General features: G+C 38.7%; 1 protein-coding gene across 3 annotated transcripts in view; it reads right to left on the bottom strand.

The window, feature by feature from the left end:
* Positions 1 to 3,320: 3,320 nt before the first annotated feature.
* The window catches only part of LOC143887618 (NADH dehydrogenase ubiquinone complex I, assembly factor-like protein (DUF185)), a 54,804-nt gene continuing 33,850 nt past the window's right edge, over positions 3,321 to 24,274 (bottom strand). For 2 of the 3 annotated variants that reach the window (XM_077391724.1, XM_077391725.1), the window contains 7 exons: positions 20,838 to 20,896; positions 9,419 to 9,471; positions 9,087 to 9,312; positions 4,481 to 4,589; positions 4,093 to 4,378; positions 3,877 to 3,958; positions 3,321 to 3,735 (listed from right to left, as the gene is read on the bottom strand). In XM_077391724.1, the coding sequence (XP_077247839.1) occupies positions 4,116 to 4,378; positions 4,481 to 4,589; positions 9,087 to 9,312; positions 9,419 to 9,471; positions 20,838 to 20,896 (710 nt within the window). In that variant the 3' untranslated portion in view covers positions 3,321 to 3,735; positions 3,877 to 3,958; positions 4,093 to 4,115. The remainder of the gene's footprint in view (positions 3,736 to 3,876; positions 3,959 to 4,092; positions 4,379 to 4,480; positions 4,590 to 9,086; positions 9,313 to 9,418; positions 9,472 to 20,837; positions 20,897 to 24,274) is intronic. The other variant, XM_077391723.1, reaches the window with a different exon arrangement.

The raw sequence follows: 24,274 nt of genomic DNA, 5'->3' as shown, positions 1-24,274 counted from the left end.
AAAAAGAGTTTCTCATCTTGAATAGTGTAGTAGATTTTCAGAAGTTACATCCCAAAAATCACTTTTCGACGCCAAGCATTAAAATCAGAACTGTAAAAGTTCTCAAGTTTTATACCATCAATACCCATTGCTTTTGCAGTATCCATCTTATACGAATAACATCTTCAGATTGTTGGTGCAAATAGGGAAAAGCTATAAAATGAAGACTATAATAATATGAACTTGGAGAAAAGTGAAAAGACCAAACTGGGTATAGATAATCCTCAATATTTGTAGAGATGTTGTACGTCCTCGCTCTTAAGAAGTTATTCGGCCTTATTCTGGTACAAGGATCCGACGACCGAACCGTCTCTAGAAACAGCAACTGACTGTTGGTGTGCACCTACAAAACACTTTGAAGGCAAAGCTTCGAGTCTCTCTGGTTAAGCAAATCAGGCTCTACAATCTTCTTGTGGAACGTAATCTCACAAGATCGTACTGTGGACCAATATCACACAGCATTTTGAGGCTTCTTGTGTGGACCTTAATCTCACACAGAAATGGTGGAACAAATCACAAGAAATTTATGGGACACGCCCTTGGTTGTCTTTCCTTTCTCACACAACAATGGTAGAAATCTTTTTTCTTCTCTATCTTAGAAAAGCTATACTTTTTCTCTTTTATAGAAGCAAGCCAAGAGTCTCTTCATCTTCTAGAATCACCCTTAATGAGAGCACTCAAGGCACACCACTAAATGAGAAAACCAAAGAGTCACCATTAATGAAATACAAAGAGTTAACTATATAGTCTAACACTTTCGTCTTTTTGTGAAATGACTCTTGGAGTACCAAGGAATATGAAAAGCTACCTTAAAAGCATCAGCTCAATCCTTTATTTGAAACTTTAATTTGGATTCAAAATCCAACATTTAGAGGTTCAACACAGAATGCTTAGAAAAAGGTGGAGTGGGGACCACCTATTCGGATGATCTAAGACATTCATTTGTTGGCAAAATCGCTTGGTTGAAATTTGCTCTAGGCCAGTGATTTTTCCCCTTTGATGGATACTCCCCCCGTTAACAGATATCGTTGGGATATATTAAGGGCTAGAGGAGCAACCGTTAACTCCAAAAGCCTTAAAAGTTAACGATTTCTCTTAGGGGAGGGGATATCATTGCCCTATTAAAATGGTATTAAGATAGAGAAGGGATATATTAAGAGATTTAGCAAAATCGTGAAAGAAAGCTGTAGAATAAGAATTGCTTATAAATTCGTTTTTAAGGAGAGAGAAGAGAGAAGAGAGAAAAGAGATTTTAGGGAGAGCTAGTTACTAATTACATAAAAATATTAAGATAGAGAAGGGATATATTGAGAGATTTAGCAAAATCGTGAAGAGAGATATAGAATAAGAATTGCCTATTAAATTCGTTTTTAAGGGGAGAGAGAGAGAGAGAGCTAAATACTAATTACATAAAAAATCAAAAAATCATATGACTTCATCACGATCCAATTGCACTCAGCATATCCTGGCTGTTCCATCATCAGATTGGAACATGGATCATTACTCATCTTTTTCTCTAGTGAAATGACATATTCATCGCCATTTCTTCCCCTTGCCACGCCTTGTAGAGTATAATTCTGAACAAACATCCCACATGTAAGATTACGGACTGCAAAAATCAAAGGTCTAGTTTAAGTTAGGCAACCAGTCACGGAAGGGATACTGCGGTGATTCTGGTGCATAGAATAAATAAAAAAAGAAATCGAAGAATGTGTTTGGCAAAGCTGATCTGGAAATAAGAAGGTAGGCAATAAATCAGTGAAGGTAGGCAATAAATCAAGAAATCCCGAAATATCAAAGGAATTTGTAAAAAAAATTGGAGAGAGAAAATAGGAAATGATCTGGAAATTATAAATCATGGAAGGTAGGCAATAAATCAAGAAATCCCTAAATATCAAAGGAATTTGTAAAAAAAAAAGGAGAGAGAAAATAGGAAATAATATGTAAATTTTAGTTTTTATGCGTATTTTCACTGAGAGAGTACGAAACAATCCCCAAATTTTAGTTTTTGTGTTTTTGAATGTGGATGCTACGTTGGATCAAAGGCTAGACGGGGGGCTGTCCACATCAGCATGAACAGTGAAACCCCCATCCGGCTATATTATAATAGATAGAAAGGTACATACCTTAAGCTTAGTCTGCGTTTGGATGCCCTACATATTGCAAAAGAAGAAATGATATCTCAACACGTCTATGTTTCGTGGTGTTAGGAATGCGCCTACTGGATGCACCGACCATTTTAATGCATTGAAGTGTGTCAGAACAGCTTTCCTCTTGCAACCATGGTTTTAAATTTCCGTACAAATTTTGGTTTTTTTGGCAGAAATTTCGGCCGAAATTCTGTAAAAAATAAAAATAGTATTTTATCAAAATTTTGGCCAAAATTTCGACCGTAATTTGGTACATTCCCACAATTTCGGTTTCGGTCAAATTTAAAACCATGCTTGCAACAATATTGCAATTTATGAGCAAGTATTATTGTATTATGGTGACATTGTTGAATATTATTGAAGTATTCGGGGCATCCAACACAACCTAGTCACTACTAATTATTTCGGCAAGCTAGTCATTATTATTTACAGTGATTTTTCATGTCTACCACTTCCTAAATCTTTCGGGATACAACAAATCTTTTCAATTTGAAATTTATTTGCTAACACGCATAACCTATCCTTATCTAAGAAATTTTTTATAATGGTACTCTTGCAGTAATGGATTTTTGGAAAATGTAGGCTAAATCAAATTCGAATAATAAGTGCAATCATCAGGGTGCTCTTACCCTTAGTGTTGGCTTCTCAAAAAGATTAAGCTCTACGAGGACATCTATGTGACCCAAAGGAAAGTCCATATTAGCCAGGTGAAGAGACCCCAACCCTCGTTCATGGCCACCAATGACAGCTTTAGTGGAGACGGCTTTTAATTTAAAATTTAACCCTCAAGCAGGGATATTTTGCTAATTCTCCACCATAGTTTTTATTCCCAAAATAGAGTCCCAATTTGAATGAGTTTCCAAAAACAGATGTTTTTAAAATTTTTATTGTAAAATCGACCGATAGAATGACTTCGAGCTAAAATTGAATATTTGTGGATGTTTGTGACCATCTCCCTAGTTCCCAAGCCGCCAATACGCCCCACAGAATTAGCCCTGTCACCTATAAAGCTGAGTACTCCCTCCCTCTTGAATAGCAGGAACAGTCCTCCAGTCAAAAAGGGGCCCACAGTCCAAACAAGATCAGATGGCGATGGAAAGGTGGGCCTCCACAAAATGAAATGGCAAGATCTTTACTTTTAAGCAAAATGCCAAACTTCATTGAAAATAGATCTTTTGAAAGGAATCTATAGAAACCCCTTTTAACTGCTATTCTTACATTCATTCATTTATTAAAAAAAAAAAAAAACTCATATTCTTACATAATACCCAAGAATAAAGGATGAAGAATAAATAACATGACTGTTTTTAGGTACTGTTATTCTTGGTTCTATATATTGTAATCAATTGTCATGTCTTCTCAAAGGGTGGCTAACAAGACCCAGAGTTGAAGGCCACTAGCTTGAGCAAAATTGTAACTTGGGGAGGTGAAAGCCTGCACACCTTTGATTTGTTGCTGGTTGCATTGCCGCCCCCATCACTATTATTCTGTGAATAGGAATCCTGTGATTCAAGGTCTTTATGTATTGCAAGCTCCTCTCTAATCCCTGATAGAAAAACATAATACCAGCTCACTCATGATTAAAATGGCAATAAAGTGAAACTAGTCTATCATTCCTCCCAGAAGTCGCAAATGCTGTAAAAGTGAAACATTGCAGATGGAAATGAATGAAAAAGAACAGAGATACCTTACTCATTGCCTCAGTCACACACTTCCACTCTTCCCTCGTAGTAAAGTCAGTCTGAAATTCTTACTACATATAAGAATATCTGATGAAAAAGTGAGCAAACAATTAATTTTCCAGACCAACAATTAATCTGATGAGGAAATAACTAGTCCACAAACCAACAAAGAACAGCTACACTCAAACAATTTCAAATAAGTAGACAGAAACTAGTCTTACCAGACATTACATTGTGTTGGAGTTTATTGGAATGGAATGGGAACACCATGATTCTTGTTCACAATTGCCATTGCCAAGTATCGGGTACCCATACCAATAGGTGTCTCTTCGTCAGGTCCCTCCCAAAATGGAGCTTCACCATCTCCAACCAATCGCCAATATCCAGTCTTCAGCAACTCAGCTTGTTCATCTGTACAGTTTTGAAGCAGTGCCTCTACACGGAAGTTTATACCAAGAGAACCCAGGAACTGAGACTGAGTGATTGGGCCATGAACAGTCACATTTTCTGTCAAATGTTACATATTTAAACAGTCAGTCCATATTGTGTCCCGTGATTCTTAAACAGATTATATCTTGAAAATTTGAATATTACTACAAGTTTGAGGACCTGAAGCTTCTTCTGCAGAATGCTTTATAGAAGCAAAGTCGACGTAAGCACTGAGATCAGCTGACCCTGGATTGTCTAGTATATCCACAAACTTGTGCTTCCGAATAGCCTGCAGAAAGATGACATTTGTAATAAAAAGAAAAAACTTGATCAGTACAAACAAAGGGATGCATGTAAAATAGGTTAATAGGCGTGAAAAAATGGAATGCCAACAGACCTCTTAACTGATTTTGAAGCTTTATTGAGTATTATACTATGTTTAACTTATATCAAGCCATAAGAAATAACTCTTTGGCATAGATGCTCATGTTACTATGGTCCTGTGACCACGCTCTTGGCATGGTCCTAGAAAATTGCTAGGTCTACCTCTATACATCTGGCTCATGTTCAGGCAACTGGCTCCGACATCATCCTCTGTGGAGAGCCAGTGGTCCAAGAATATCAGCACTTAGAAGACACTAACAGTCTAATGCCAACAGACCTCATGTTCATTTCAACCATTTTTTTGTGTTTGGTTTTTGTTTCTAAAATGAACAGCCCATTTTTTTCATATTCTGTTTTGTTTCTAAAACCCACCCCTCCCGCTTTTTTTCTTCCACCCCAATCATTTCCGACAAATATGATAACTATCTCACAGATTTTGAGAAGTAATGAAAAAGGGAAAAAAATAATAATTAAGGATTTCCGGGATTAAGAGGTACTATTCTAATCAGTGGAATGGCTAATTTAGGGAGTCACAATATCAGCCCCTAACATATACATACAAAGGTATATAGATATAGATATAGATAGGCCACTGATGTTGGCACTACCATGTTTTAATAATTGCACAAACTCAGCTTGTTTTTTCTTTTTAAATTGGTTTCAAAGAGTTTTTTGGGAACTGTAATAACTTTTGACAGCTGGTTAAATAATAAAAGAGAAGAAGAGTCAGTCCAATTATCAAAACATGGTAGTGCAAATATCAGTAGCCTATAGATATTATAAATCATATATAAGACCTATATATGTAATATTACAAAAAAGAAATAAAAAATTCCATTGGAAACGTAAATCAATTGCAAATAAATTTTTTCTCAAATGGTGGAAAACATTATCATCAATAGAATATATATATATATATATATATATATATATATATATATATATATATATATGAGGAAAGTTTTTCTAGTCCGCCGACTAGAGAACCTTCTCTAGTCTGCCGACAAAAAACACAGTGGGCCCATGTTGTTTGGATGATCCAAAGCATTCATTTGATGGGCCCTGGCATAGATAGGGTGTGCCAAAAAAATCAGCTCCATAGGATCATCCTAGCCCTTTGATTTGTGGAGGTTAAAAATGGATAGTGGAGGTTAAAAACACAGTGAGCCCACGTTGTTTTGATGATCCAAAGCATTCATTTGATGGGCCCTGACATAGATAGGATGTGCCTAAAAAATCATCTCCATAGGATCATCCTAACCCTTCGATTTATGGCGGTTAAAATGGACGCGTATAAACTCCACAAATCTATCCATTTTTAACCTCCACAAATCAAAGGGTTAGGATGATCCTATGCAGCTTATTTTTTGGGCACACCCTATCTATGCCAGGGCCTATCAAATGAATGTTTTGGATTATCCAAATAATGTGGGCACACTGTGTTTTTTGGTCGGTGGACTAGAGAAGGTTCTCTAGTCGGCCGACTAGAGAACCTTGTCTAGTCCGCCGACTAAAAACACAGTGGGCCCATGTTGTTTGGATGATCCAAAGCATTCATTTGATGGGCCCTGGCATAGATAGGGTGTGCCCAAAAAATCAGCTCCATAGGATCATCCTAGCCCTTCGATTTGTGGAGGTTAAAAATGGACAGTGGAGGTTAAAAACACAGTGAGCCCACATTGTTTTGATGATCCAAAGCATTCATTTGATTGGCCCTGACATAGATAGGATGTGCCAAAAAAATCATCTCCATAGGATCATCCTAACCCTTCGATTTATAGCGGTTAAAATGGACGCGTATAAACTCCACAAATCTGTCCATTTTTAACCTCCACAAATCAAAGGGTTAGGATGATCCTATGCAGCTTTTTTTTGGGAACACCCTATCTATGCCAGGGCCTATCAAATGAATGTTTTGGATTATCCAAATAATGTGGGCACATTGTGTTTTTTGGTCGCAGACTAGAGAAGGTTCTCTAGTCGGCCGACTAGAAAAACTTTCCCCATATATATATATATATATATATATATATATATATATATATATATATATATATATAAGGAAAATGATTGTGAGCTTGAAGCTCATATAGCTTATATGAGCTTGAGGGCCAAATACATGTGGGCCCACATTGTTAGGATGATCCAAAGCATTCATTTGACAGGCCCTTACATAGATAGGGTGTGCACAAAAAATCAGCTCCATAGGATCATCCTAACCCATCCAAAAGAGGAGGGCAAAATGGACAGACACCGTTTGCCACAAATCTGCCCATTTTTGCCCTCCGCTTTTCGAGGGGTTAGGATGATCCAATGGAGCTGATTTTTGGTACACACCCTATCTATGATGGGGCCTTGCAAATGAATGGATTGGATCACCACAAAAAATATGGGACCCATGTGTTTGAGCCCTCAAGCTCATATAAGCTATATGAGCTTCAAGCTCACAATCATTTTCCTCATATATATATATATATATATATATATATATATAAGGAACTAAAAACATAGAACATCACAATTAGTAATGCCTGAAAGGATACAACCATACAAACAGAAAATAACACCAGAAATAAAAAGAACAAAAATAACATACAGGAAAATAACATAAAAAGAAAACTTGCAAATAAAGGTAAGAAATAACACAAGCATAAACCCAAGGATAAAAAAACAATCCATATATATCATAATGACAAGCATAATTGCAGAAGCCCTAAATACAAGCACTGTATAAGAAAGAACTATAACGAGCATACGGAAAAAAAAAAAAAAAAAATATATATATATATATATATATATATATATATATATATATATATATAGAGAGAGAGAGAGAGAGAGAGAGAGAAGCAAATAAAAACAAAATCAAACAGAGCATACATAGTGCAGACAAGCATTGCAGACAGATTTCGATCACAAATCAACTAAATGCATGTATGCATGAAAGATAAAGGGAAATGTTATCAACACAACCATGTTTTAATAAATTTAGATAGAAAGTTTACGCATATGAAAAAGTTAAGTACATTCTATAGTTGGAGCACTGTTTAAAAACTCCCCAAGTCAATCATCGACTCGTCCGGGTCGACTAGGTTTTTCCTTTGGCGAGTTCTTGTCTGAGTTTGACCTTATCAAGTCATCGGAACTCCTTTAACTCGGGGAGCAAAAAATTGACCGTGTCCATCAATGAATCACCCGAGTTGACTGGGTTTTACCTTGATGATTTCTTGTTTTCAAATATTGATTTGAGGAACGAAAGCAAGAAAAATGAAGACATGCATCAAAAGTCAAAATCGATCCAAATTGATCAACCTGTCGTTGAAAGTGGTGTAGCTCATCGATGCATGTGCCGGCCATAGCCCACCAGAGTGGCTTGCGTGGGGCCATGGTCCACCAAAGAGTCCACATGACCTTTAGGGAAGTTGGGGAGGTCTTTATTTTAAGTGTTTACTTAGTACTTTCTTTTATTTGAAACATTATTGCATCTGAAAATTAAAGGACATAGTTTATTTTAGAGTAGGGATCTAAATAAGGGATTTAGTTTGGCTTATGAAAAGAGATAATCTTCTCTTGTTTGGCTTCAACCTTCAAGATGTGGACTTAGGAGGAGCTTAGGGCTGGATTTCAAGTATTTTTCTTTCAAGTGATTTCTTTTTTCCTTCTTCTCTCTTCTCTTGATCATCATTTATTTACTGCTGTTCATGGACGCATTTCTTGCTTAATCTCATAGATTCTGCCCTAGAGCTGTCCTTTGGGCTGTCTTGACCGGGATTGTTTCATCCTTTATTAGTCATGTGATTAGATTTTTATATCTGTGGCTGTTATGATCCTTTCCAAGAGTCACCTTGAACTAATTTTAACGTGTTAAAACCTTCTCGAGACTGCATTAATCATCATTTTCTTTGTTCCAATAGTTTCATTGACTTGCGGCTCACCAAAGTCAGGTGATGTTGTCAGAGTCTTCGCGACTTGAGAGGTATGTCAAGGACTTCGGACAACTTAGTAGAGTCCCTATGATTTTGACGAAGTTTCAAGAGTATTTTGACTAGTGTTTCTTTAGACACTTGATCAACTCATTCATGTTTTAAATTTCTGTTTTGACTGGGCAATCTGCTTCTCTTAGTGTAATCTGTTTTCTCAATGAAGCATATATTTTGTTGTTCAAAAGAAAAATTCCAAAGCCTTGGCATGATCGGTATCTGCAAGTAATCGACTGAAAGGGATGATTAGTAGTTAACTATAATTAATAGCAGTTAAACTGATTTTGTTTCAAGAAGGATCGCTCAAAGACAGTTTAGAACTATCCACATCATAGATAAAAAAAGATATGGATAGCCATATTAAGTATTATCTAGTATGCATATGGTAAACACAAGCACAACAAGAACCACGAGATTCAGACCTGTAGACTATCTGAAACTATTCCATTCAGTCCATAATCTATTATTAGGGCCCCTCCGCCGTCGGAAGTTATCCGCTTTGCGATTGAATGAGTCAGCTCCATCGCCTTTGGACAAACTTCAATGTGATCAAGCTTGGCTATTTCTTCTTGGGAAGCCCATTTACAACGCTTCCTCAGGTAAAGCAATGTTGCAGGGGTAGGCTGTGGCGATAGAACAAACCGGAACCTGTCCAAGAGAAAAAAGAAAGCATCACATTACCTACTGTTCTAGAAGCTTTAGAAAACATTTGATCAGACCATTAATGCAATGAACTAAATCGGTGAGCCCTTACGATGAATCATCTGCAACATCGACCATCTTCTCACACCACCCAAGAGAAGCCTTCTGCAAACAAAATGGAAAATGGGGTCAATAATATCAACTGAATTTGTTTTTTTCCTAAGAAATGAATAAAGATACAATCAGTTGAACAGTTGAATATATCACAGAACTTGCTTAAGGTGATACACCCCTTCAGATTTACAGACCCAACACCAACAGATGACAGATAAATGATTAACGCTGTATAACTAATTTTGCAATAACACCGACTCAGGAATAACTCTACATCACAGATTTGCATGTTGAATCTCCACAAACATTTCCAGTCTAGTACTTGACAAAGAAGCAAGAATGTTAGTTAGTATATCCTATGGGTTCAAGGAACTCATGATTGCAAGCTTCTATGCCTACCAGGTGAGTGAATTGATTCAGGAACTGTTATCCATTGACACAAATGTCTGACCACTAAATGACATGAATGGCCAGCACAAGGAAGCAGGGTTCGTTCCCTGGAAGCAGGATTCGTTCCCTGGACTGGGGAATCGCGATTCCCCGGAACGCGGATCCGATTCAGGAATCGGTTCGAATCCCCGAAAATTGGGAATCGGGGTCCGGATTCATCGGAACCCCGATTACCACTTTATGGGAACCCCGATTCCCAATTTTTAGAACCGTGATTCCTAGGCGATTCACCGCGAATCCCCGGCGAATCCCAACTCCCCGGCGAATCTCCAGCAAACCCACGATTCCCGTCCCAACCATCCCCGGAGCCTTCGATTCCCGCTTTCGAATCCCGAATCGAATCCCGCTTTCGATTCCCGCCCTTGCAACCTTGGGCCAACAAGCCTACATTTTATAGAAGCTTTTAAGTTACTAAATAAAAGCTATAGAAGTAAGGAGTCATATCAACAAAGAGAAGCAGGTTAGAGGTCTTTGGTCTCCACCTCATGAATGTTCAATCATCTCAACAAAAAATATATCAAATGAAATGACAGATCAGTCATGAAAAAAAGGCCGGTACATACAATTGTCCGAAGATTCATGTACTATAAGCATTTTATCTATCAAAATTACATCTAATCTAATAATAAACTATATATAAGTCATTATTCGCTTGTTACTCTTATGTGGTTATATTGTCCAGTTTTGCTACCCTCTCTCTTTGTTGTTGGTTGCTCGCCTCATTGTACACATTGCACAGGTATATGATGAGCAAGACCATTGATTTTGCAGGCAAGGTTTTGGCTTTGTTTCAGTATATGTTTTGGTCTTAAATGAGAATGGAAACATGTTAGATGGAAATTTCAGTGGAAATCCTATAAAATCACATAAACTTATGGAAACAAATGCAAATGAAGGACATTTAAGATGGAATTTCATGAAGTGCTAGAACAAGCACCAATTCACAATAAAAAATTATCACATAAGCAAAAACCACCCATAATTGTTTGACAACCTAGAACACCTGTTGACATGCTTTGTCGCGCACATCTTATAATTCAGTACATATCACATTTCACATCAAATTCCTATAAATATTTATACATAATACATATACAACATTTAACCTGCAATTCATATAACTGCGTAACACGTAGTGGTATAGTATAGAACAAATAGACTTCGTGGTAAAGAAAGAATTTTTCCCCTTTAAAATAATTTTTAATATTTTATAAAAAAAATGTATAATAAAGACAAAAAACAGCAAGAAAGAAAACATAAATTGTATGTATAAAAAGGACAGCTAAATCTATGCATGTCTTGATTTTGTTAGTTTTTCTAAATTTTTAATATTTTTAAATTTTCAATAAAAAAAATAGTAATAATATTATAAAATATACTATATGACACTATAGTAATATGAATTCCGTTATTTATATAATTTCCTTGTTCGTTCTAATTTTTATGATTTTTAAATATTATTAGTTATTTTCTATGATTTTTAATAGAAGAAATTGATTATTTTCCCATTTTAAAATAGCAACTACTAAAGTTTCATCTTAAAGTTCTATCATTTGCATATATTTCCATACATTTTTGTGATCTTGATTTTCACTGAAATCTCTAATTGAAACTGAGATGTTTCCATGGTTTGACCGAAATAATGTAATAGATAAACTTGTGACTTTTGTTTCGATATGTGTTTCAGTTTTGATATGCATTTCAGTAGGGATAGAAACGAAAACAATTTGGTCGTTACATGTCAGTTTTGGTGGAAATTTAAGACCATGCAGATAGGCCATCACCTGAACATACAAACCTAGTGACTTAGAGGAGCAAAAAACAGTAAGTAGTGGTCCACTAGTCAACTAAGCCGAGTATAGATCGATGGCTGAGTGAGTTAATGTGGCTTCATTCACTCCTTACAAAGATGGGAGTTGAGATTTCAATATTTCATTTCCAACGAAACTTCATTGTGACAACCAAGTGGCTATTCACATTGCCTCCAATCTGGTCTTTCATGGGAGGATGAATCACATTGATGTTGACCATCATTTTGTTCATGATCAAGTGTCTTTTAAGACCATTACTACTCCATATGTCCATTCAACTTCTCAGCTAGCCGACATCTTCACCAAAGCAACAGTTCGGGCTACTTTCCATAATGTTTTAGCCTTTTAGGCAAGCTGGGCATGTATGATATTTATGCTCCATTTGAGGGCTGTAAAAGAATAAATAAATATACAAACGAGGCCCATGATGTATGTAAGTTATTGTCGCACCCCAAACCGTACCCATGGCATAGGACACGACAATGCCGTACACCTGCAAGGACAAATCCCTACAAGCATATAAGGCTACAAAGCAATAACAAAACCATTCTTGGCAATTCCATAACTAGAAATATAAGTCTCAAATAACTGAATTTAATGCAATCAAAATCCACAACTCAGCGCTCCCTTTACCCAAAATGAATAAACATAAACTTAGTTTTGTACAACTTTTCAATAATACTCACGTCTACTAAATGAAATAAACTAAATCTCCAAGCTAAACCGGTCCAGAAGCTAAGCGTCATCCTCCTCGTTTCCTTCACGCGGATCGAAGTTTGAAAATGTTATAAACCACAGTCAGGTGAAAAGCTCGGTACATGCGTAGGTCTAAGCATGTCATGGCTCAAAGGGTCAGTCAAGGTGGATCAGTCAAGGTGGATCACAACTGAATACCGAATGTCTCATAAGGTAGTGTGGTAGGAAACTAAACAATGGTGCATAATGGATATAGAGTACTGAACAGAATGCAATAGGACTAACAGTATCAGAACAATAATCAAAGCCAAAAAGGTATCTAGAATATCATAACAGTGGTTGTTAAGAATTATGGATATGGTTAGGAGGAAAAGAGGAGTGAAGAGGATGGAGAGTCTCCACTAGGGAGCTCCTCATGTATACGACGTATATATAGGCCCCAAATAGGGCAATAATGTACAAAGACTGTACGCTCTAATATAGAGGTAACACCTAAACTACCCTTACATGTTATGCAACACCCCCTCAAGTTGGAGTGTATATACTATGGAACTCCAACTTGCTACAAAGAAAACTACGACACACAACTAAAATAACAAAAAGTACAATAATCGCATAGACGCATACATCTTGGTACAGCACTCCTCAAGCAGGTGTGGTGAATACATAATGAAAACATAATAATATAAGATAACGACCACCATGAGAGTATAATCATAGAGATAAGCGGCCACCAAAAAGGAACAGCTCCCCCACGAGAGCGAACAGAACAGGGCCTCCCCTGAATGAGAGCCCGACGAATAAATCCGCAAACCACGAAGGATTGAACAAAGACACCTCGGCAGGGAAATAGTAGCGATCCATCGAGCAAAAAAGGGCACACCAAAAGCGCGCACTGGGAACAACGGCGAAGTGGCACTGGCTGGCAGAGACAGCACAACGCTAAGAGAAGAAGAATAACCAACGGAAAGGTGATCGAAACCAACCAATGATAGGGGACACAGTTGTCTGGAGAGATAAGGTCGATGGCATGAACATCATCGCCTGAAGATAACCAACTAATGATGGGGAAACCATCGTTTGGAGACAGGGTCGACGGCATGAACATCGGCGCCTGAAGATAACCAACCAACGATGGGGAAACCATCGTCTGGTGACAAGATCGACGAGAAAACTATCGTCTGAAGAGAACACCAACCAACGACGGCGGAAAGCACGTCGTCCGGAGCCTGTTAGGCATATAGCCGGACAATAATGCGTAAAACTACGCCAAGAACAATGGTGAAATACATCAAAGAGAAGACAACATGAAGAAGGAACATGAAGAAGGACGAAGAACAGAATCACCAATAATACTCCCCTCGGGCGAGACTACATGAGTCCGGAGACAACAATACAAGACATGAATAGACTACAAAGACGACAACACCTAGATACCGAGAAGACTACAATCAAGACAACAACAACCAGAAGAAAAACAATACAAGACAACACTAGACAACCCTCCACCTCAAGTTGAAGGCCAAATGCCTTCAACTAGCAACGAATAAAAGACATTCAACGCACAAAAACCCCTATTAGACATTTCATCAAACACTTTATGTGCACCTTGAAGATGAAGAGAAAGGCCATAGCAGCCCAACAATATAGAAAAGACAAAATAAAGAGATTTAGGGAGGAGGTTTGGGAATATAAAGGATTTTGGGGAGTAGATCTACACAAACACAAGTCACAAAAGAGAAAATAAGGGATTTGGATTTGAGATTTTGGGTTTTGGGGTGTAGATCTAGGTTTTGGAGAGTGCCAAAAGAGATTTGGGAAGAAAATTTCTTCCAAAATGAATTCAAAAGAGAAAAAAAGGAAAGATTTGAGGTTTGGGGGTCGTGGATAGAGGGATTTGGGATTTTGAATGGAGATTTGCGAGTGGAGGAGAACCCAAAATGGGTTTGGGGAGGGAGATTTGGGATTCAAAAGAGAAAGAAAAGAAGGAATAAGGGATTTGGGGATTACAGCACCCAAAACAAAAAGTTTTGGGGATTAACGGCAAAGAGAAGGGAAAGGTGTGCTGTTACGGTGAGCTGTGGGCTTTTGGAGTTGCGTTGTGCGCAAAATGCACAAAAAAAACACTGAACAGAGGGTCGGAATAAGGGTTTTGTGTGTCGGGTTCTGTTTTTACGGCAAAGCCGTAGTGGGAAGAGAGTTGGAAAAATGCGCACACAAAACGCAAGGGAAAGAGAGATTTACGGAAAGAGAGCGATTTTCGAGGGGTAGAAATTAGGGAATGGGCTTTTGAGGGTTGCACAAACAAGGAGAGAGATTTTAGGGAATTGGAAAACAAAAAAATAAAGATGCACGAGATCTAGTTTTGCGTGGAGAGAGATTTTAGCCTCGAGAGATAGAACCCAACAGAAAAAAGACGAAAACAGAAATGCCTCGATATATATATATATATATATATATATATATATAGAGAGAGAGAGAGAGAGAGAGAGAGAGAGAGAGATTGGCGCGTGGCTCTGATGCCATGTTAAGAAATATAGATATGGTTAGGAAGAAGAAGAGGATGGAGAGTCTCCACTAGGGAGCTCCTCATGTATACGAGTATATATAGGCCCTAAATAGGGCAACAATGTACAAAGACTACAATACCCTCTAATATAGAGGTAATGCCTAAACCAAGGTTGCCAAAGCGGGAATCGAAAGCGGGAATCGAAACGGGAATCGAAAGCGGGAATCGAAGGCTCCCAGGGAAGAATCCTGCTCAAGGTTACTAGAGCAGGAATAGAAAGCGGGAATCGAAGGCTCCCAGGGAAGAATCCTGCTTCCTTGGCCTAAACTACCCTTACATGCTATTTGATGGCGTCTGAATCCGGGTTTGCGATCGCGTGGTCGGTAGAGGGCCTCCGCGGGGTCTGCAATCACAAACAAAAGGGGGTCAGGGGGTCCGGGGTGGGTCCCGGACGACCACTTCGACACCCAAGTCAGATCCTTCGACCAATCAATATAAAGAACAGCGAGAGGGGGAAGGGGTTTCGGTCAGGGTTACCAGGGCCAGCGCGCGGCCTCTTTTCTGGGTGAGTGGGTGAATGGGTCGGAGGGGACTAGCAGGGAGAGTATGATTGAGTTCCTAGCCTCCTCTGTGGTTGCCTTGCCTCTTTTTTCCGGTGTTGTGTAGTGGAGAATGGGGGAAGTCCTTTTTTTGTAGCCTCGAAGCCCCCCTCTCTTCTTCCTTTCACTCCATTTTAAAGGGAGGTGTGCGGCCCTTTTCATCATTATGGAGAGAAAACCTTCCTTTGCAGGATTGGGCCGTCTCCCTACCTCGCCGGCGCGCGTGGCTTTGGCGGCCGTTTCCTTCCATAACTTGTGATGATGAAGCCTGGGCAGCGAGAGGGCGACACGTGTCATGATTGTGTGGTCTTTGCCGTTTTCCAACGCCTTTCTTCATGATGGTTGGGCTCTACTCGTGCATGGATGACCCGTGGCGATATCTGGGAGCGTAGCCGTATTTGTGTCCCATCACTATTCAACAATAGTAAAAGTCAAAGGATATATAAAATATCAGAACAATAATCAATGCCAGTATCAAAATAGAAGTCAATGCCAGAAGGTGTCCAGAATACAGTTCCACTTTGAGATCATCGGCCTGGTCCAATAGACGTGTTATTGCTTACACCGACCGTCCACGGTGTTGGAACTAGTTCCTCAAAGTTCAGATACCTCTCGACAGGGCCAGCATTTTATCCCATTAACGGACCAAAAGTTTAGTGTACTACCCCCACGGTGGGTATCAGAAATCCAGTGCACTACCCCCACTGTGGGTATCAAAAATAACCCAAGCCTCCATAGAAGTGTCCAAAAGTGATAACGAATCAAATGTCCATAACAGATAATGTCAAAGGGGTCCAAAAGGTATAGCACGTAATTGATTGAAGATTTCCACAAAAGGTTCAAAGTTTCATATCCCGAATAAGGTAAGAAAAGCAATAACTGTACGATAAACAAAACAATGGCAAACACAGAAGTTATAGGTTTCCACATGGTTACAAAGAGGCATGCTAGACCCAAAACAATTTCAGAAATAATAGGCACAATATGTATACAAAAGTCTCAAAGACAACAATAGATCGAAGCAAATCTGGTTGATGAATCACCCAAAGTAGTACGTTATTGCGTACTTCAAATGTTCTCTCCGACCTCTTCCGGACTCAAGAACGATCACCGAGCTACAGAATATGAACCAAAACACAAATACCCAATTTCCGGAAACAAACGGGAGAAGGGTAATCCAAACTGGGGTCCTCAAAGTATTTTGAAATTTACTTTATTATATAGTCCTCAAAACATTTTTGGGATCATTTTTAACAGAAAGTACGTGTTTCCGATATGTCTGTAGAGTACAAGAGCGTAAAAAACGGACGAGAAAGGAAAAAGTAATGATTTTTTGAAGTTGGGCTGTCGGCGGGAAACATTGCTGGAAAATCACCCGACCCAGTTAGTTCGGACGTCTGAACCCTGATGTTCCGGTATCTGAAACCGCGGGATTGGGTTTTCTCCCAAGGCCGCAAATTTGCAGATTTTGGCTGATTTTCCCCAAGCTTGGAGAAGTCGTAACTTTCTCGTTTGAACTCCAAACTGCGTGAGGTCGGATCCGATGGACTCCTTACGATGAGGGGAATCCACCAAACCCAATTCCACGCTCCAAAACTACATAGAGACAATTATTGTAAAACACTCTAAGCTTTTAGGTCAAAATACCCCAAATCTCAATGTTCAAAACTACGATGTCTTGATCTTGGATCCATTGGGGATTCAAAGACAAGATCGACCCTAAGGAATCCAAGATGAAGCCTAAGGTTCCTCTTGAACACAATTAATTATTATTTCATCCTTTCTAAATACAATAGTCTTCCTTTTTAAGGTTCTTTAATGATCAAAATCAACTTCGGGTATGGATCTTACCTTGATCCGTGATCTCCGATTACAAAACTCGATCTTCTCTTCCTTTCCCACGAAACTCTTCTGTTTTAGTTCCCACAAACATACAAAAGATGTATTTATAGGCTTTCTTAAAGAAGCCCTAATCAAATAGACTTACTCTAAGACAAAAAGGCCCCTCTTTTAAAGAGGGGGACGAATTTGCAAGTAGGGGTAATTTTGGGTATTTACAGTTACGAAGGAGAAGGGTTATAATTTCTAATGTGTATAAGTCACTTGATTGACGTAAACGTAAGAGTGGAGCCCACTTTGGGTTTGCGGCCTTGAGGTTTGTTAGTTTGGGTTCTGCCCACAACTTTGTAAATTTGCACAATGAGTAAAAATAGGGTTCCTGGGTTGGGTTTTCATAACCACATGAACTACTTGCTCATCTTTCTCTCCTACTCACCTCTCCTCATCTCTTCTTTTCAACTTCTCAAACCTTACCTGTCTGGGTTGTTCTTGATTTCTTCTCTTATGGTCTAGATTTATAACAGTTTCCAGGGGTTACAATTAACCATGTGGCTTTGACTATAGGGAAAATTTTAGCCCGGTTGTCAAACCGGTAACTGTGCACACAATTCTTTCACTTATTGCTTCGCCTAACTGACTCATTCGGAAACATACCATTAAGAATGCCGTCCTTCATGATGAACTTCCCGAAATCTACGCGCAGCAACCACAAGGTGCTTTGAATCCCAGAACATTTTTGTAGGTTGCACAAAGAATTTTATGCCTTGAACAAGCTTCATGTGATAATTTCACCTCCACTCTTCTCAATATTGTTTTTACTTCTAGCAATGATGTCTCTATTTTTTTCCACGGTTCTTCACATGGAATAATTATTCTTATTCTTCATGTTTATGGTATCACTGTCACTGTCAATAACCCCCTCCCTCCCTCTCATGCCAATTCTGAGTTAAAAAAAACTTTGACTGCTTCACTATTTTCAAGGAATTGAGGCAGCTACAAGCAGCAATGAATTTTTGCTCTCTCAAACTAAGCATAACACTGACCTTGTTTCTCATGCTAAACATGCTTGTATGTAAACACATCGACATATGCCTCTTTTCTATCAATATCAAGCATAAACTTCACAAGTGTAATGATTCTAAGGTCCCCTGACCAATGATGTATAGCAACCTTGGTGCTCTCCAACATCTGAAACTCCCTCACCCTCATATAGCATCATTGTTTTATCTTGTCTTTCAATTCATGCAATACCCAGCATCTCAATTCTCTACTGTTAAGCATAATCTTTATTCACATTTCCTCAAATGGGCATTTTCTGCTTTCACATATGCTGATTAGGTTGGCTTATGAGATAAGTATCTGTCTACCACAAGATATAGTGTTTACTTGGTTCCTATAGTATACAACTACTTCTGAAACCAAGATGTTAACTTACCAACTTCTCCAAAAGCTTAAGCTGTTGGATAAAGGCGTTATTTATCTTTTATACTTTAACACTCCCCCGCACGTGTGGCCCACTTGGCAAACACGTGGCACATGTGGTCCCACTTTGGGCCGACCATCGCATGTGGATTTTTGCTTCCTGGGAGGTTTGAACTCGAGACCTTTAACTTACCAACATCTCCAAAAGCTTAGGCTGTTGGAGAAAGGCGTTATTTATCTTTTATACTTTAACACAAGAGTATCCAAGTACCAGATTAGTATTAGGGATAAGACTCGCATACTTCTACTCTGTATATTATTTTACTCTTCTTCGGCTTGGATATATTTCAGGTCACACTATAACAGAAAAAGGATATATTTCAGGTCATAGAAATAGCATAGGATTCTTTTATCAGTCATATGATGCAATCTATGGATTCCTTTTGCCTTTTCTATTATTACTTGACTCTTGAGATAAATATTTTACTGCATAAAATACTTTTTGTCCCACTAGGCGTCCATTGGCATTGGATAACAAAGCCAATCTTACTAGTTGACCTGTAGCTTTTTTTTTTTTGAAAAAGTGACTTGATGTATTCATACCATGAAATTTACATGGTAGTCACTCTAGTGATTACATAGTATGATGATCCAGGAGCATACTCCTGAATCCAAAAAACGAAAAAATAAAAACTGCATGTATGCTTCTTCCTTCCACATCCCAGAGGATGCTTTCAATCATCAAAGTAGCTTCACAAAAACTTATAAACATCAACCCAGCATCAAACTTTCAGAAACTACCTTTTCAGACATCACCATGTGGCCAAGTATACACCATGAACTTTATGCTATGCAATGATTTTGTGCAGGTAGAACATGGGTGTAAGGCCTCCACCATTGTTGAACATTCTTGGTTCACCGCTCCTCTTCAGATGGTCTATTTCTCTGTCATCTCTCAACTCTAATTTGTGATCATTTCTCTATTAAATATGTCCGCTTCATGGTTTCCATGTGCACACAAAACATATTCTTTATCCAGGGATTGCAACAAGCTAATATCATTAAGGTTTTATCAAAGAATTTTCATGCTACGTTTGGGACAAGTTAGGTGTTCAAGTTGCTTCTCTGCCTAACTGGAGGGTGACTATTAAAGACAACTTCTGTATTTATTGCTATTTTACTGTTTCACCCTCCCTTGTTATAGTGTGTTGGGGAATAAATGGTCTTTCTTTTCACTTCTTTATTTCCTAAGGCCCTCAAGAGTAAGCAGTTTTGTTTATCCAACTTTAATGTAATTTCATATACAGATCTTATAAATGCCAATGGTCATGAGAACTCTGAATTTTTTCACACCATCTCAGATTTGATAGAAAGTAAAGGATGGAAGTAACAACTAAAAGAAAAACATATAACTTGAGAATGTGGTTCTAGTCCGCCGAAATTTTGAACTGTTACATTGCTCTTGAGTTCTGGAAAGGCAGAAATTCTATATCATAATCACAAGGAACATTAAATGAATGTTGATTGGCACGGGAATTGAACCATTTACTCCATGGTATACACCTTTGAATATGGGCCCTTCTTGTGGCTTGGTCGGTATTAGTGATGTAGGACCGGGAAGAGAAATAGAAGAAAGGGGAGAAGAAAAGAAGAAGAATAGGGGAAGAAGAGAATAGAAGGAGAAGAATAGAAGAGAATAGGAGGAGGAGAAGAAGAATAGAGGAGAAAGAGGAGAAAGAGGAGAAGAAGACTTGGGGGAGAAGAAGAGAGGAAATTAGAGGGGAGAATCTCCATCAATTCAATTAATCATCAAAGTTAAAATCCCTAATACATGAGACCTATTTATAGGCAATTCAAATAAAATTCCATGGAAAATAAAATCCTAAAACTAAAACATGAAAATATAAATCCTAGAAACTAAATAACATGGAAATAAATCCTAATAGGCAAATATGCCACTTATTGGGCTATTATCTGCATCAATTAGCATTTCACTTAAAATTATATCACAACCAGGAATTAGAAACTAAGTTGAAACCTCCCTCAAGTAGGAACAAAGACTTTTTACGAATAAAATAATGCTAGACAAACCTGAAATTGATGAACTGGCAGAGCATCATAAAATTCATGGCCAATGATGATGGTTGGCGCTGAGAGGAAAAGGAAAGAAAACTATGTGATCAACTAAAGAATTAAGTAAGCAATTTATAGTATGCAATGAAATGCAGAGTAAGTTAAAGGAATAAGGAAAGATTCAGATCAGTAAATAGCAAACCTGCTCATCAAATATACAAAAACAACGAATATAACAATTCTAAATATGTAACTTAATACGTGAAACAATCAATGGTTTAGAAACCTACCACTAAGACCAAAAGAGTTGGGTTTCAACGAGTTGATGTATGGCCAGTCATTCTAATATCGTCATTTTCTTTAAATTCAATTTATGAATATGAAGTTGGGATTTAACAATAGCCATGAAAGCTTTTACATATTAATCTTAGATTAAACTAGTTTGACACTTCAAACATGGACAAACATGGCCCACCCAACATCAAATAGAAGACAGTCAACCTTCAACAGACAAGAGAATGTTACCATGGGTATAAGCTCTAATATTCCATTAACTTGTGTTGAAAAATGATATTATCAGTGGATACGGACACGAAGTGTAAGGCGTGGCAACCCCCAAAATTAGAAACAGGTATAGCTAAAAAGGACACAAGCACATATACACACAATTAAAAGCAGTGGCAGCCTGTACATTATGAATTTTAGCATTTAACTACCAAATTATACATATAACAAAGTCAACGCAATAACATTCTATCATTCATTGATGAATTGGGTAAATATATGTGTGTATATACAAACTAAAACATTCTAAATGTACAAGTTTCTGCCTAAAGATGGTTAGTGAAAACTAAAAAGCCTCTTTCAAGTTTCAAACTACAGCTGTGGCAAATCTCTCTTCAGAATCAAGGGGGAGGTCATACCGTTGAAGCAGCTGTGGAGGCCCTAGGTTTAGAGAGGGAATGTTGCCAAAAGAGGATAGCAGCGGAGAATGAGAACGAAGACAAGAAGTTTCAACAAATCGATGACGGGTTAAAAGAAGAAAACTCGGAGGTTTGGCAGCAAAAGAGAAGAAGAAGAAGAAGTAATCCAAAGTCCTAGCTAAGCAGATTTCAATGGCTACCAGGAGATCGGAGTCGCGATGCATGTGGCTACCACAACTTCAAAAGATGAGGAGTTTGCAGATGGTGCGAAGCAGCGAATAAGGATAGGAAGCAGTCAATGCATGCACAAAACCTCCCTGTCAAGGATCCTATCAAGAATTGGCAAGCGCTTCTCGGGCAAAGCAATGATAGAGAGAACAAAGCTACTAAAGTAAAGTGCTGTCTCATAGGGGTACTGAAGAAACATCCCTAGAATCTAGAGGACCTTCACCAGTGGGCAAAGTGATTTGGGACCTTTCGAACCTAGAGAAGCCGAAAAAGTCTTGTTCACCTTCGAATTGAAAAAGCAAGCCATGGGGTTCTTGCGCAGAGGAGGTGGAGTGTCAGGAGAATGGTTGCTGAGATTAGAGACCTAGGCCACAGGCCATATGACGGGAGAGAAGGCGACGTGGTTGCACCTTTTCGGAATCCCTCTCCATGTGTGGGATATGACGGTGGAAGTCCCAGCAAGGAAGATAGGTGCAGTAATGGAGAAAGATCTGGACACAAGCCAGGGGGATATGAAGTTTCCAATAGTTAAGGTTTTTACCAACTCGGTGGTGGGGGTCCATCAACCAAAGTCCTTGTAATCTGGTATACGATTGGAGTGAAGGAAGAGCCCCAGAGACCGATCGCTTCTCAAGCCACAGACATCAACCCAAGAAATGGTGACATGGCAAGCAAAGAAAAATCCTTACATGTGTTGTATGAGAAATCAGGAAAAGTGGGGGCGGGAAACTCCAGCAGACAAAAGGAAATCATTGCAGGCTTGTTGTTTTCACAACAGATGATTTAGGTTGGCATAATGTTGAAGATCCTAAGGAGTTGTTGTTGCGGACGACGAAGATGATGACGATGATCCTGATAATGTTGGTGATGACTCTGCTTTTGACTGCCCTTAGAAGGATTCAGGAGATGATTTAATAAGTATGTTTAAGAGTTGAGCAATGAGACCTGAGATGTAATTTGTTATTTTTTTTGTGTTGCAATCAATTTAATATTTTAAGTAATAAAAATGTTTCTTTAAAATACTTGGTTCCTATAATTTTTTCTTATATTTTATCAATTTTGTATATTTTAATTTTTTTAACTATTAAAAAAATTCTCCAAGCATAGTCTTTTCCAAAACGTTCCGTTCCACTTGCCAAAACGAAACAGCAAAGAAACGGTGAATAAAATGAAATATTCAACTATGGTTGTTTCCATCTCGTTTGCCCATTCCCCCATAACACAAGAGACAAGGCTGATCCCCGCTCTTGCTGAGATTTGTTCAAGGACTGATCCCTTCCACATTTTCCACTTTGGAGTTCTTGTTCATTTGGCACTTCAGGATCTGTTCAACAAGGCTTCTCATTCTCGCCTAATTAAACGGGCAAGAAACGGATTGATGAGAATTTTTGGAAACAACTATTAGTAGCTGCAAAGAATCCTCATTCTTAGCCTAAAAAGAAGGCAAATATTTAGAAACGGGCTCTCACGGGTCAGTTAGCCGAAAAATATTTTTTGGATTTTCTCAAGGATGTATCTTGGAGGGCTGACATCAACACCTATGCAACTGTATTCTGCAACAGTTATCTTTGCAATATTTGATCCCCTTTATACCCTGTTGATGTATGTATATGTATATGCCTATGGGCATATAGGTCATTGTATATCTCTGTCTATATATAAATACATAAGTGAGGGGGAGACTCTCCCAACTCACTATTCTCTTTTCTCTCACATAACATGGTATCAGAGCCCTAGTGTTTCCGATCCCTAGGGACAATCGACGTAACCTCCATCTTCTCCAACCTCCACCCAAAGCCAAATCCATCTCCATCTACCACCATTCTCCAATCCCATCTACCACCCTTCTCCGTCTCCAATCCTATCCATCTCCATCTACCTCCCCTTCCCAACCTCCCTCCCACTCCTGTTCACACACCCCCCCCCCCCCCCCAAAAAACCCCGTATGCCCTCCCCAACTCCTATCCCCTCCTCTCTCTACCTCTCTTCACTACTGTCCCCTCCCATCTCCTTGTACGTATATCCATTTCCTACTATTGTTCCCCTCCCATCTCCATTTCCTCTCTCGACCTCCGTCTCCCCCCCCCTCCCCTTTTCTTTCTTCTTCTAATGGCTTAAATCCCTTTTACCTATTTTCAATTCTCTTCGTGGCTCCAATCTTCTATACCTAGATCTATTTGTCTCCTTCATGTCATCAAGGGTTTCTCTCATGCCTTATTTCTCATTTGTCTCTCTTTGGAGCCGCAATCTCCAGTATTGATTTTTCTGATCTCCGCCTTGGCATCGTTTCTTCTCGTCGGTCTC

Source organism: Tasmannia lanceolata, unplaced genomic scaffold (assembly GCF_043159265.1).
Source record: "Tasmannia lanceolata isolate RefF3 unplaced genomic scaffold, GAP_Taslan_0.1 ptg000012l, whole genome shotgun sequence".
NCBI classification, from domain to species: Eukaryota; Viridiplantae; Streptophyta; class Magnoliopsida; order Canellales; family Winteraceae; genus Tasmannia; species Tasmannia lanceolata.
The sequence above is the reverse complement of the archived record's forward strand: the minus strand, read 5'-3'. Positions and strand labels throughout refer to the sequence as shown.